Source organism: Pseudophryne corroboree, chromosome 1, assembly GCF_028390025.1.
Source record: "Pseudophryne corroboree isolate aPseCor3 chromosome 1, aPseCor3.hap2, whole genome shotgun sequence".
Classification (NCBI taxonomy): domain Eukaryota; kingdom Metazoa; phylum Chordata; class Amphibia; order Anura; family Myobatrachidae; genus Pseudophryne; species Pseudophryne corroboree.
The window spans coordinates 234020286-234036374 of NC_086444.1; the positions used below are offsets into that span (position 1 = coordinate 234020286).

At 44.8% G+C, this 16089-nt stretch overlaps 1 protein-coding gene across 5 annotated transcripts in view; it reads right to left on the reverse strand.

The window, feature by feature from the left end:
* MCC (MCC regulator of WNT signaling pathway) overlaps positions 1-16089 on the reverse strand; it is a 652269-nt gene that overhangs the window by 223745 nt on the left and 412435 nt on the right. For all 5 annotated transcript variants that reach the window (XM_063964137.1, XM_063964138.1, XM_063964139.1 and 2 more), the window contains one exon: positions 4-167. In XM_063964137.1, coding sequence (XP_063820207.1) covers positions 4-167 — 164 coding nt within the window. The remainder of the gene's footprint in view (positions 1-3; positions 168-16089) is intronic.

Below are 16089 nucleotides of genomic sequence, written 5' to 3' on the forward strand. Positions count from 1 at the left end.
CACCTTAATTGCCAGGTCACAGTGTTCACTAGCAGTTGTTAGCTGCTCAATGTGTCTGTCCACTTCTGCCACAGAGAGGTTGCAGCTGCTCTTCTTCCTCCCGCACACCACGTTTTCCAGGCCTGTCAGCACCCGCTGCAGCTCGGAGTTCAGGTCACTGCAGGTGTCTATGGCAGAGGGAAAAAGAACAAACTGAGCAAGGTGGGAAACTTGGAAGAACACAAAGTCGTATTGCAAACATCATTTCAATTATACAGGATGTATGAGTTTAGCTTATAACATACTAGAGACTGTTTTCATTAGGTATTGCTTACTGGTTTTATGTACTGTATACAGTATGTTTAAATGCACCCATTGGTGAAGATTAGGTCTATTACTTCACTTTTTCCACCAATTCACCAATTGGATGCAGACTGTCTCAAGCCCAGAGCATAAACAACAAGCCTAAATACAAAATTCATTAAGGCCTGAAATTTTTGTACATTCATGTTTATGAGATTAACGTCAAAAAAATAAAACAGACTGACTTCTCTTTAATACGTAAAGAAATATACAGCATTTACACATCACATCACACTTTCTTATTCAAGGAAGAGGAGACAATACAAAATGATGGACAAAAGCCAAAGAGAAAAACTGTAGATAAAATTGCAGTACATGTATAGAACATGTAATGAGCCATAGAGGATAGGCAGGATCAAACTGGAAATCAATATATATGGACTAGCTGCAAAAAAAGGTCTACTCCATCCAGCTTCAACAAGAGTGTATGGGAATAAGAAAAAAGTATATAACCCAAGTGTATGACCAATGTCATGATCTTAAGTGTTAAAATAAAATCTTAAGTGCAACATTAAGTGTAAACTTCACAATTTTCAGCTGTAATGGATGTCATTGTAGCTACAGAATGCAACTCTCTTCTCCATGTGTTACTGATTCACGCTTGCTGATGGCAGATGATGACTTGGCTCAGTGCAAGTCCATCTACTACTAAGTTGACTCCCAGGATAGAATAATGTTTATTCCAGACATGATTTGATTTTAACACATTTGCTGTAAGCTGCTTCCAGCCATTTCCCAGTTCTAACATCGCCTTGAAACCACCTCCCCCTTCCTAAAATACAGACACACTGCCGAGCATGACACAAGCTATATGAAATTCTTCCAATATGAAAATCCCCCTCTGCCCCAATCTATCAGCTTCCTGGAGAGAAACCAGATTTGTTAATGTTTTCAGCAGAGTTCAGAGACTATAACTGCAAACTAAGTACCGCTATATGTCAGACATAACAACAAGGAGTGTATGTCTCACACGTTCAGAAAAGACCTTCAGCACATCATACCACAACCTGGTAGTACAATCCAAAATCACTCACTCAGCATTTCTTGTATGCGATAGAAATACATTATTAGAAAGCATAAGCTTGTCTTTAACTTACTTATATTTATTTAGTATTTGTGTGCTCTGTTATAAAGGAGTCTGTATTTTAGCTGCAACAAACACAGATACATGTATTTACAAACAGTTATGCTGTAGCTCTGCTTCTACAGATACAAGCATGGTGAGTAAAAAAAGACTATGACAAATTAATATAGAATACACAGCACTGAACCTTACGTTCCAGAGTGGAATGTCACATCTCCAAAATGCGTTGTGGTGGTGGCTATGCCTTTACATGTACTACATAGTATATATTATCAGTACATGGAGTTTATTTCCACTAGAGTTTTCTATAGGCGAAAACCAACATTGGAAAAATAATTCTACTGAAAACCCTGTTTGTCTGCAGGGTATATTCAATTGAAGTCGGATCCATTCCAACATTCATTTGTCGGAATGGATCCGTCCTGAATTGAGATGCGGGGGGGGGGGGGGGGGGGGGGGGGGGGGAGAGCTGCGGCTCTCCCCCGTCTCCCCCCCAGTCTCTCTGCCTCTCCAGTCCCTCCTCTCTGCATCACAGCTGCCGCTCACGGCAGCGTTCACCCGGCTCCAGCAAGCGAGGTCTCACTTGCTGGAGTCGGGTGGACGCTGCTGTGGGCGGCGGCTGTGACATCTTCCAGCGCTGCTCACCCGGTCCCCGCCTCGGCTCTGGCCGTCCCCGCGCGGCTCTCCAGTCTCCGTCGAATTCCTCGACTTGTCGAAAAATTTGGGGTTTGATTGAATAGGTCGAATCACGATTCGACCTTAAAAAGTCTAAAACTGCCGTCTATATATATATATTTTATATACATAACAAGGATATTTTGCAGGCAGAAGTGCTATAAAAGCTATGAAAGGTTTGTACATGAACAACGATACGCTGTCAGCTCAAAAGCTGAGCAGACATTACTATGTCTCATTTCACATCTACACTAAGTGGGATTAACATTCCACTTCCCTCACTAATGAGAATGTCTATGTAATAAGTTACCTCAATGATGTAAACCCTTTGCTCACTAAATACCACAAGTAACATAACCACTTATCTGTTTCTTAGTCTCTTTTTATTAGTTCTGTCTCCATGGTTGAAGAGGTTATTATTATTATACAGTCAGTCGTCAGGTAACGTACGACACTCAGAGAACAGGCAGTGCAGCCGGCTCATTGTGAAAGGGATGGTGAGAATGCAGCCTGTGTTGTTATCCCAGAAGCACTAACAGACAGTTAATTAATCTGTCACATTCAACTACGTGGAATTCCATGGCCACAAAATAATAAGGGTAAATGGAGGGATTCTAGGTAAAGTGCACTCATTTAGCAGATGTAGGAAGGATTATACAGTCAGTTCTAAAGGAATGGATGGCATGGCACTTAGGCCAGTGATGCACTGTTGTAGTTTCCATTTTAGTAGAAATGGAACTTACATACTTTATGACTAGAAACACACAGAACATACAGTAATGCCTGATTGTATTTTCTTTATCATAAATATTTATTGAGAAATTACATATAATAAGATTTTACTCACCGGTAAATCTATTTCTCGTAGTCCGTAGTGGATGCTGGGGACTCCGTAAGGACCATGGGGAATAGACGGCTCCGCAGGAGACTGGGCACATCTAAAGAAAGCTTTAGGACTATCTGGTGTGCACTGGCTCCTCCCCCTATGACCCTCCTCCAAGCCTCAGTTAGGACACTGTGCCCGGAAGAGCTGACACAATAAGGAAGGATTTTGAATCCCGGGTAAGACTCATACCAGCCACACCAATCACACCATATAACTCGTGATAGGAACCCCAGTTAACAGTATGATAACAATGGAACCTCTGAATAGATGGTTCGCAATAACAACCCGATTTTTGTAACAATAACTATTTACAAGTATTGCAGACAATCCGCACTTGGGATGGGCGCCCAGCATCCACTACGGACTACGAGAAATAGATTTACCGGTGAGTAAAATCTTATTTTCTCTGACGTCCTAGTGGATGCTGGGGACTCCGTAAGGACCATGGGGATTATACCAAAGCTCCCAAACGGGCGGGAGAGTGCGGATGACTCTGCAGCACCGAATGAGAGAACTCCAGGTCCTCCTCAGCCAGGGTATCAAATTTATAAAATTTTGCAAACGTGTTTGCCCCTGACCAAGTAGCAGCTCGGCCAAGTCGTAAAGCCGAGACCCCTCGGCAGCCGCCCAAGATGAGCCCACCTTCCTCGTGGAATGGGCTTTTAGAGATTTAGGCTGCGGTAGTCCCACCGCAGAATGCGCATGCTGAATAGTGCTACAAATCCAGCGCGCTATAGTCTGCTTAGAAGCAGGAGCACCCAGCTTGTTGGGTGCATCTAGGATAAACAGCGAGTCAGTTTTTCTGACTCCAGCCGTCCTGGAAATATAATTTTTCAGGGCCCTGACTACGTCCAGTAACTTGGAATCCTCCAGGTCCCTAGTAGCCGCAGGCATCAATAATAGGTTGGTACAAGTGAAAACCTGATACCACCTTCGGGAGAAAGTGAGGACGAGTCCTCAACTCTGCCCTATCCATATGGAAAGTCAGGTAAGGGCTTTTTTATGACAAAGCCAGCAATTCTGACACATGCCTGGCCGAAGCCAGAGCCAACACATGACCACTTTTCATGTGAGATATTTCAATCCACGGTTTTAAGTGGCTCAAACCAATGTGATTCCAGGAACTCCAAAACCACATTGAGATCCCAAGGTGCCACTGGGGCACAAAGAAAGGGGCTGAATATGCAGCACTCCCTTACAACGTCTGAACTTCAGGCTGACATCCTTCCTGGCTTTGATCAGGATAAGAATGACTACCTCCGGAATGCCTTTTTCACTCAGGATCCGGTGTTCAACCGCCATGCCGTCAACGCAGCCGCGGTAAGTCTTTGAACAGACAGGGCCCCTGCTGCAGCAGATCCTGTCTGAGTGGCAGAGGCCATGGGTCCTCCGAGATCATCTCTTGAAGTTCCGGGTACCAAGCCCTTCTTGGCCAATCCGAAACAATGAGTATAGTTCTTACTCCTCTTTTTCTTATTATCCTCAGTACCTTGGGTATGAGAGGGAGAGGAGGGAACACATAAACCGACTGGTACACCCGCGGTGTCACTAGAGCGTCCACAGCGATCGCCTGAGGTTCCCTTGACCTGGCGCAATATCATTTTTATTGAGGCGGGACGCCATCATGTCCACCTGTGGTCTTTCCCAACGGTTTACTAGCATTTGGAAGACTTCTGGATGAAGTCCCTATTCTCCCGGGTGGAGTCTGCTGCGAAAGTCTGCTTCCCAGTTGTCCACTCCCGGAATGAACACTGCTGCCAGTGCTACCACATGATTTTCCGCCCAACGGGGAATCCTTGTGGCTTCTGCCATTGCCCTCCTGCTTCTTGTGCCGCCCTGCCTGTTTACATGGGCGAGCGCCGTGATGTTGTCTGATTGGAACAGTACGGCTGGTGAAGCAGGGGCCTTGTTTTGCTTAGGGCCTTGTAAATGGCTCTTATCTCCAGAAAATTTATGTTAAGTGAAAACTCCTGTTTGGACCATAGTCCTTGGAATTTTATTCCCTGTGTGACTGCACCCCAGCCCCGAAGGCTGGCATCCGTGGTCACCAGGACCCAGTCCTGTATTCCGAATCTGCGGCCCTGTAGTAGATGAGCCCTCTGCAGCCACCACCGCAGCGACACCCTGGTTCTTGCCGACCGGGTTATCCGCTGCTGTATCTGGAGATGGGACCCGGACCATTTGTCCAACAGGTCCCACTGGAAAATCCTTGCGTGGAACTTTCCGAATGGAATTGCTTCGTACGAAGCTACCATTTTTTCCCAGGACTCGTGTGCATTGATGTACCGACACCTGTCCCGGTCTTAGGAGGTTTCTGACTAGAGATGACAACTCCTCGGCTTTTTCCATTGGAAGAAACACTTTTTTCTGGTCTGTTTCCAGAATCATTCCCAGGAACAGAAGACGTGTCGTCGGGACCAGCTGTGACTTTGGAATTGAGAATCCAGTCCTGCTGTTGCAGCACTTCCCGAGCAAGTGCTACCCCCTTACCAACTGTTCCTTGGACCTCGCCTTTATCAGGAGAACGTCCAAGTACGGGATAATTAAAACTCCCTTCTTGCGAAGGAGTATCATCATTTCGGTCATTACCCTGGTAAAGACCCTCGGTGCCGTGGATAATCCAAACGGCAGCGTCTGGAACTGATAGAGACAGTCCTGTACCACAACCTTGAGGTACTCCTGGTGAGGAGGGTAAATGGGGACATGCAGGTAAGTATCCTTGATGTCCAGAGAGACCCTGTAATCCCCCTCGTCCAGGTTCGCAATAATCGCCCTGAGCGATTCCATCTTGCACTTGAATCTTTTGTTATATGTGTTCAAGGATTTTTTATATTTAAGATGGGTCTCACCGAACCGTCCGGTTTCGGTACCACAAACATTGTGGAAAAGTAACCCTTTTCCTGTTGAAGGAGGGGTACCTTGATAATCACTTGCTGTGAATACAGTTTTTTTGGATTGCCACCAACACTGCCTCCCTGGCAGAGGAAGTTGCCGGTAAGGCAGATTTTAGTAAACGGCGGGGGGGGGGGAGACGTCTCGAATTCCAGCCTGTACCTCTGAGATACTGTTTGAAGAACTCAGGGATCCACCTGTGAGAGAGCCCACTGTGCGCTGAAATTTCTGAGACGGGCCCCCACCGTACCCGGGTCCGCCTGAGCAGCCCCAGCGTCATGCTGTGGACTTACCGGACGCAAGGGAGGACTTCTGCTCCCGGGAACTAGCTGTGTGCTGCAGCTTTTTCCCTCTACCTTTTCCTCTTGGCAGAAAAGATGAGCCTCTAGCTCTCTACTTTTCTGGGGCCGAAGGGACTGTACCTGATAATACAGTGCTTACTTTTGCTGTGGGGTAGCTTGTGGCAAAAGTTTTAATTTCCCAGCCGTAGCTGTGGAAACGAGGTCTGAAAGACCATCCCCAAACAGTTCCACCCCCTTCTAGGGCAAACTTCCATGTGCCGTTTTAAATCGGCATCGCCCGACCATTGCCGAGTCCATAACCCCCGTCTGGCGGCAATGGTTTTACATAGCGCTTATTAGTGATGCCAGTCGGCAAATATCCCTCTGTGCATCACGCATGTATAAGACAGCGTCTTTTATATGCTCTATTTTCAGCAAAATATTGTCCCTATCTATAGTATAAATATTATCCGACAGGGAATATGACCACGCAGCTGCCGCACTGCACATCCATGCCGAGGCAATAGCAGGTCTCAATATAATGCCCGTGTGCGTGTATATAGCTTTTAGGGTAGTTTTCTGCTTTCTATCAGCAGGTCCTTCAGGGCGGCCGTATCCGTGATGGTAGTGCCACCTTTTATAATAAGCGTGTAACCGCTTTATCTACCCTAGGGGTTATTTCCCAACGTGACCTATCCTCTGGCGGAAAAGGGTACGCTGCTTTAGAAATTATCAATTTCTTATCGGGGGAAGTCCACGCTTCCTCACACACCTCATATCAATTTCTCAGATGCAGGAAAACTACTGGTAGTTTTCGGTCACCAACATAATACCCTTTTTTTGTGGTATCTGGGGTATTATCAGAAATGTGTAATACATTTTTCATTGCCTCAATCATGTAACGGGTGGCCCTATTGGAAGGTACACTAGTCTCATCGTCGTCGACACTGGAGTTGTTATCCGTGTCAACATCTGTGTCTGCCATCTGAGGTAGCGGGCGTTTTAGAGCCCCTGATGACATGTGAGACGCTTGGACAGGCACAAGCAGAGCAGCCGGCTGTCCTATGTCGTCAAACCTTTTATGTAAGGAGTTGACACTGTCACGTAATTCCTTCCATAAGTCCATCCACACCGGTGTCGACCCCGCAGGGGGGTGACATCCCATTCACAGGCATTTGCTCCGCCTCCACATCATTATCCTCATCATACATGTCGACACAGCAGTACCGACACACAGCACACACACAGGGAATGTTCTGACAGAGGACAGGACCCCACAAAGCCCTTTGGGGAGACAGAGGGAGAGTATGCCAGCACACACCAGAGCGCTATATATCACAGGGATATCACCTATAGAGAGTGTTTTCCCTTATAGCTGCATAATATATATATACTGCGCCTAATTTGTGCCCCCCCTCTCTTTTTAACCCTTTTCTGTAGTGCAGGACTGCAGGGGAGAGCCAGGGAGCGATCCCTCCAGCAGAGCTGTGAGGGAAAATGGCGCCAGTGTGCTGAGGGAGATGGCTCCGCCCCTTTTTCGGCGGGCTTTCTCCCGCTATTTTATCGTTTCTGGCAGGGGTTAATATACACCTATATAGCCTCTGGGGCTATATATGGTGTTAGTTTTGCCAGCCAAGGTGTTATTATTGCTGCTCAGGGCGCCCCCCCCCAGCGCCCTGCACCCATCAGTGACCGCAGTGTGTGGTGTGCATGAGGAGCAATGGCGCACAGCTGCAGTGCTGTGCGCTACCTTGGAGAAGACAGAAGTCTTCAGCCGCCGATTTTCCGGACCACCTTCTTGTTTCTGGCTCTGTAAGGGGGACGGCGGCGCGGCTCCGGGAACGGACGACGAGGTCGGGTCCTGTGTTCGATCCCTCTGGAGCTAATGGTGTCCAGTAGCCTAAGAAGCCCAAGCTACCACCACTTAGGTAGGTTCGCTTCTTCTCCCCTTAGTCCCTCGTTGCAGTGAGCCTGTTGCCAGCAGGTCTCACTGAAAATAAAAAACCTAAACTATACTTTCTTCTAGGAGCTCAGGAGAGCCCCTAGTGTGCATCCAGCTCAGCCGGGCACAGAAATCTAACTGAGGCTTGGAGGAGGGTCATAGGGGGAGGAGCCAGTGCACACCAGATAGTCCTAAAGCTTTCTTTAGATGTGCCCAGTCTCCTGCGGAGCCGTCTATTCCCCATGGTCCTTACGGAGTCCCCAGCATCCACTAGGACGTCAGAGAAATAGGGGTACAGAAAGAGAACCAAGTACGCCTGATTATTATGTGATTTTCCTGATCTGCACAGAACCACCCCCTCACCAAAAAACAAAAACAAAACCAACAAATTCCTATAAAATACAAATACACTTTTAGCTGATTCCTGAATTTTCTGTGTCTTAACCTTAAGTCTTCTGTACTTCCCACTGCAGTCCCGGTCACGGGGGTATAAACCTCAGCCTCTACCTGCCAAATGAAGACAGAAGGCAGTAGTGCACCCAAGCAGTGCTCTATGATGAGATCCCTGCACTGTTGCTGCTGGGGAACCAATACGATTACTGCATGTATGGAGGGGAAGGAGATGATTGGTGCATGGACTGACGAGAAAATGTAAACTTTTACATCAGCTCCTGCACCAGCTTACAATTGAAATTCTCTATCATAGGAACACACACACACACACACACACACACACACACACACACACACACACACACACACACACACACACACACACACACACACACACTGTCCGTCTGGCAGAGCAATAAGAGAAGATACTTTTGGCCTCATTTATCCAGCTAAAGAGTCAAATCTGCATCTGGACACATCAAATCTCACCTTACAAATGGATCTTCTGCTGACTCTGAAATAGGATCTCTGTGCTGCTGTTGCAGCCAAGTGGTGTACAAATACCCAGATGAAGCAGCACAGCGCTGATGACTCAATAACTAGTAAAGGGATATTCAGCTCTCCAAGACAGCTGCAGAGTGCCTCCAAGAACAATTGGGCAAAGACACTTTGTGCCCAGTAACACTGCTAATTTCCCGTCGCACCCCTGAGATGAACAATAAAATTAGTAATGTTTGGCTACTGCAATATGCGACAATGGGGGTGTAGTAAGAATTGCTGCTGTTTTCAAGGACGCAGCAATGCTTACATTTGGTAATGCATCAGGTGGCGTCTGGTACAAGTAGACCCTCCTGCACACATATGTGATCCTTTGTTGCATCCAGATCACCTGCGGCATCACAGGCCGGCTGAGTAACTCAGACCGGCTGCCAACAGTCCCGTCGCCGAGGACAGAAAATATCCGTCAGAAGACGGAGACCCTGCCTCCGCACTCCCACAAAACAGAGGTGACACACCTACATTGTGGGAAACAGAGGTCAGCAACTGACATCTGCAGCCTCACTGCGTCCACCGCCGCAAGACGCATACTGCACATACAGTGGGTCCGTCATATCTGAATCACCCCAAATGCAACCAGTCTAACATCTTGGAATACCGCCAAAAATGTATTCACCCCTATATAATCTTCTTTGAAAGACCCCAACAATATGTATGTGAAACAATAAAAAATAAATCTTAACGTTCATCTATATTTAATCTTATTAAAATATATATATATATATATATATATATATAACACTCTGTTGGAGGAGTCAGTGGGGAGGATAATACCAACCAGTCAGCCTCTAACTGCGATTTTGCATGCTGTGGGGTGTCTATGTACTAAGAGAGAGACAAGGGGGATGGAAATAAACTACCAACCAATCAGCTCCTAACTATCATTTTTCAAACACAGCCTGTAACATGGCAGTTAGGAGCAGATTGGTTGATACTTTACCTCTCTCCAAGGTTTAGTACATGACCCCACAGTGTTTCTCAAAACCTATAGCTAGGAGCTGATTGACTGATGTTTTATCTCTCTCCAGGGTTTGATAAATCTCCCCAAGAATAAGGCCAAGAAAACGTAAAAGACTGCTCTTCAGAAACTGTGGCATTGCTGATCAGCAGGAAGAAAACACCTTTTTATGGCTGCACTGGACATTTTAATTAAAATACCTGTACTATCATTTGGAACAGAATTAAGAAATGTATATCGGCTTCAATCATTTTCACGCCAATGAATGTCAGCTGAAGTACGATGTCACAGCAATAAAAGTAAACTCCACACACTTTATGAGCTGGAAAGAACAAAAGGCAATAAAGATCTGTAAAGAAAGTTCCCTCAGCAGATATCCTATCTATGAGAGCATGCAGAATGACTAAACTGACCTTGAAGTGGAAGCTGCTTACATGAACCACACATTACTACAGCACCACTCTCCCCCCAAAATAAACCTCAAACCAGTCAGCTTGGAGTCCATCATCCCTGCAAAATATTTACGTAATGTTCAAATAATAAGGAATCAGAAGATTTTATAGTCCCAAAATTCTTCTAGACACTAATGTCAACATATGGTTGATAAGGTACAATAGGTCTATTGTACGCCCTGCACATAGCAGTGGATAGATTTTAGAGGACTCTATAGATTTGAGTGACTTATATGTTTCTTATACTTCTTCGAGCAACTGAGAGAAATGTGGCTACTAGATACATCTTAAAGAAACACCAGGAATAGTCTTACTACTGATATTAGGAATGAAACAAGTAATCGCAGATGCAGTAAAGTGAATATATTTAACGTGAAAATCAGTGCTCACTTATCTGAGGAGCATATATAGTACAGTAAGTAAAGGTGCATATCCTAACTTGGTGCACAAGTGGGGTTCGGTATGAAATACCGACAGTCGGTATGCTGGCAGTCACATGACTGACCGCGGCATCCTGACAATGAGGATCTAGACAGCAGACAGGGGTAATTATTTTACCCCTCTCCTGTCCCCTACCATAACCCTTGGGGGGTGGCGGCTAGGACTAACCCTCGGGGGTTAGTTGAATGCATCCCAATTAGGCATAGCATGAGAACATTGTAGAATTCCTAACCTTGCAATCAATACCTTTCTGCTAAATCAATAGCTGGGGTATCTTTGCCAGGGAGAGAGATGGTGGTATCCTACCCATGCAGTTTCTACACGCTGATATGTAGATACTAGCTAAGGAACAATAAACTATGACCACCTTTCATGCTTAATAGCTAAACAATCAGAACTATGCTTACAAACGGCACTGCAGTGGTCACTGTAAGTTTAGCTGCATTACTAAATCCATCTTCCTAGGAAAACGCCAACAAAGCATCAACAGTGATTAATATTTCAATGCTCTCTTTTTCTTTGAAATAATTGCTCTTTACGGCATACTAAAACAAAGCGGGTAACGCAATGGTCTATATGTATTCTGCAGCCCCTATCAAATTCCCATCATGACCAGAAAGGCATCTGTGCGGTCTCTTGTGCCCATTACATTTTTGCTGTACTATGCAAGATTCTCCACAGCCGCCTCCCCCACATGCAACATTTATAATGCATAGATCTGTGCACAGCATCAGCCTGTCATCACTCCTTCCCATCTGTTACACTCTTATTGTGGCTGCCTCTGCTCAACCTGAAGCACGATGGCCCAACAAACACACAATCTGTAATAACCTTGTCCTTTCTGCCAAAACAGTGTACTGGAGCCTTGGCACGATGAGGCTTGCGGTGTAACATATGATACACTGACTTCAACGCTCACCAACAACAAAAGTAAGGTTTTGTTTTTTTTATTTAAAAAAAATAAAGTGCTATTCTGAGGGAGGCAGCCAAGCAAAAACCTTGGATCACTTATACCCCTTTTTTCATGGAGTAATGGGGTCTGGAGTTTTTTTTTTTTTACTGTGGGGGTGTTTGTTATCCTAATACTGAAAGTTATTTTGAATAACTAAAGACTAAAAACCAGGTTAGTACTGTAAATATTATAATATTTGCTCTTGTTAACACAGGTAACAAGTCTATGTGCAAGACCTAATTATGGGCTAAAGGACTTTATTAAACATATTACACTGGCTACCAGGACATATGATGAACAGGAAGCAGTTAATTATGTGACGCCAGAATCCCAACACAAGTCAGAATCCCGACCGCCAGCATCCCGAAGGCAAGTATCGGGGTGATGGTTAGGGTTAGGACACGGGGTAGTGGTTACGGTTAGGCACTAGAGGGGGGTTTAGCCTTTGTCATCACCCCCACTGTCTAGGCTCTAGCCGCCACCCTCAGTGTATTAGTGCTAGCTGGCACGCCCAGTCTATTAGCCCTAGGCGCGCCCCAGGTGGGTTAGGGAGGTGTAAAATAATTACCCCACCCCCTGTCAGCATTCTAATTGACAGGATGCTGGTGTCAGTCATATGACCGCCAGTGTAATGTATCAGACCCAAATAAACTTGTTGCTGTTCTATTGATGTACAGTGGTGTGCTCCTCCTATCTATACTATACAATGTACAGCACTCCATATTTCAGGATAGCAGATACGTTTGCAAAATTAGATTGATCTCTTTGGATTAATATTTTATTGTACTTTAGAGATGCATTTTCCCTGCCTTGAACACACATTTTACAAACTGTTTAGCACAAAAAACTTGGTATTTTTAGTATTGAATTCATAAAAAATGTTTATACCAACTTTTCTTGGTTATTTGAAAAATGTAAACCGGGTTTGACTGCGTGTGTCTGCACAGTAACACAGAAATGGACTGGTTTGTACCACAACATGGGCAAGACATTTTAACTGTGACTCCATATCATAAAATAGTGCATATTAACCCATTTGTTGCTGAGCCTACAGGTGTGTCCTCCCAAATCCGTGCTGCAGTCACATTAAACAGCCCTTCTAGTCACGTCTAGTTGTGAGCGTGTTTATTAACGCTGAGTGTCTTTGTGCATTTTTCCCCTGAAAATGTGTCATGTGAATACGATGCACAAGCATACTTTGCTGATTAAAATGATATGCAGCATGCCTATATTCTGAGTGTGACCACGGCTGTATCTGCGTACGAAATGCTACGTTAGTGTCACACAGGAGCTGACGGCTCTCATGCGCCCCGTGTGCCGTGACTCATTATGTACGTAGGCTAGATGAGGAAGGACGCAGCAGTATTTCAGCTGTATCAGTAGCGATTTATGCAATAACCAGTAACACCTTGTTTTTTTCAGAAGTCTTTGAATTTCTTGAGAATAGCATTAAGTTGCTTATTTTCCACACACGGCAAAACCAATCTACCCAAAATGGCCAAATAAAAAAAAGTGTTGGTATATTTGTCATTGAAATAAGATGAAAATAAAGCAAAAAAGTGTGTTTTTTTTCCTTCTTTCTAACAATGCCAAGAAATACCTTTGTGGTTCATACTTTGGCATTAATCAGTCTAACCAAAATAGCAAAAAACCGAATTCTACTGGAATCCCGACGGATCCTAGTAAGTATTTTAATCTTAACCCACCGTTCCCACAGCCTAACCCTAACTGTCCCCTCCCGTAGCCTAAACCTTACCCCTCCCCCCAAGGACTAACCCTAACAGTCCCACTCCCACGCAGCTTAACCCTAACCCCAGTACGTACTTACTTGGTACTGGGATGGGGTAAATACAACACTTAATACTTTCTCATATCTGATAGGTTGTAAAAAAAAAAAAAAAAAAACAGTCACACATAATATACAAGTGTTGCATATTAATCATCACATTGTGACTAACATTCATTTTCGGCAAAAACAGACGCCCGACGCTAGCAGAGTTGCACGGGACCTAGCAGCTAACGCTGTATGGTGTATTAAGGCTTGATGTATGAGGACATACATAGAATAATTTAGCACTAAGTAACACAATAAACACAATGGATATGGTTTTCAGTGGATTGAATGGGCCCATTTTATACTTTTGTGCAAAACTTCTGTTCAATTTTCTTTGGAAATCTAAGATAAAGGGGAAAACTTTTAAGACAATAATCTAAAGTATGAAGAAAAAACACATTTTAACATTCACCACATAAGAGCCATTATTCCAACCATAGAAAACTACATTTTCTGAAACATTACACAGCACCAAGCAGATGCATATTAAATGTGATGATAGTCAGAGAGTGGGCGTGAATTAGGGAAAGTTGGGAGTATGGTCAGAGTGGTTTGGCCAATAATATAGGGAACATTAAATAGAAGAAATTGGAATACGGCTTTTGTCATCATCTGGCTGATGTCTTGATGAAAGGCTAGGTAAGCCAGCTGGTAAGGTTTATAGCACATGGCTGACCATTTCCCAAAGGACGGAGGCTTTAATGCGAGAGGTTTCATGATTTAATGATGGTTTAACTAAATTGCAATGTATCAGATTTTGCTTTTGGTTACAAATGTGGAAAAGCTGCAGCGTGACTTTCAGCCTCCAGAAAGCACAGTGTTTACTTGATATGGGCTCGAGGATTCAGGCTCATTCTGTAAAATAGATGCTCATGTCAGTGGATGGGGGATTTAGGTAAATATGTAGACTGGGATTTAGATGTGGCAGCTTAGCAGTTAAGGAAAATCTTAATTCAATATGGAGCTTGTGGAGTTTAAAATAAAATGTTATATATATATATATATATATATATACACACATACAGTATCTAACTATCTATACAACTATACATACATATATGCACATACATAATAAGAATTTACTCACCGGTAATTCTATTTCTCGTAGTCCGTAGTGGATGTTGGGAACTCCGTAAGGACCATGGGGAATAGCGGGCTCCGAAGGAGGCTGGGCACTCTAGAAAGATTTATGACTACCTGGTGTGCACTGGCTCCTCCCACTATGACCCACCTCCAAGCCTCAGTTAGGACACTGTGCCCGGACGAGCTGACAAAATAAGGAAGGATTTTGAATCCCGGGTAAGACTCATACCAGCCACACCAATCACACCGTACAACTCGTGATACTATATCCAGTTTGACAGTATGAAAACAACTGAGCCTCTCAACAGATGGCTCAACAATAACCCTTTAGTCAGCAATAACTATGTACAAGTATTGCAGACAATCCGCACTTGGGATGGGCGCCCAGCATCCACTACGGACTACGAGAAATAGAATTACCGGTGAGTAAATTCTTATTTTCTCTGACGTCCTAGTGGATGCTGGGAACTCCGTAAGGACCATGGGGATTATACCCAGCTTGTTGGGTGCATACAGGATAAACAGCGAGTCAGATTTTCTGACTCCAGCCGTCCTGGAAACATATATTTTCAGGGCCCTGACAACGTCTAGCAACTTGGAGTCCTCCAAATCCCTAGTAGCCGCAGGCACCACAATAGGTTGGTTCAGGTGAAACGCTGACACCACCTTAGGGAGAAACTGGGTACGAGTCCTCAATTCTGCCCTATCCATATGGAAATTCAGATAAGGGCTTTTACATGATAAAGCCGCCAATTCTGACACTCGCCTGGCTGAAGCCAAGGCCAATAACATGACCACTTTCCACGTGAGATATTTTAGATCCACGGTTTTTAGTGGCTCAAACCAATGTGATTTTAAGAAACTCAACACCACGTTGAGATCCCAAGGTGCCACAGGAGGCACAAACGGAGGCTGAATATGCAGCACTCCTTTCACAAATGTCTGAACTTCAGGTACTGAAGCTAGTTCTTTTTGAAAGAAAATCGACAGAGCCGAGATCTGTACTTTAATGGAGCCTAGTTTTAGGCCCATATTCACTCCTGCTTGCAGGAAATGCAGAAATCGACTCAGCTGAAATTCCTCTGTTGGGGCCTTTTTTGCCTCGCACCATGCAACATATTTCCGCCATATGCGGTGATAATGCTTTGCCGTAACATCTTTCCTGGCTTTAATAAGCGTAGGAATGACTTCTTCCGGAATACCCTTTTTCTTCAGGATCCGGCGTTCAACCGCCATGCCGTCAAACGCAGCCGCGGTAAGTCTTGGAACAGACAGGGCCCCTGCTGTAGCAAGTCCTGTCTGAGCGGTAGAGGCCA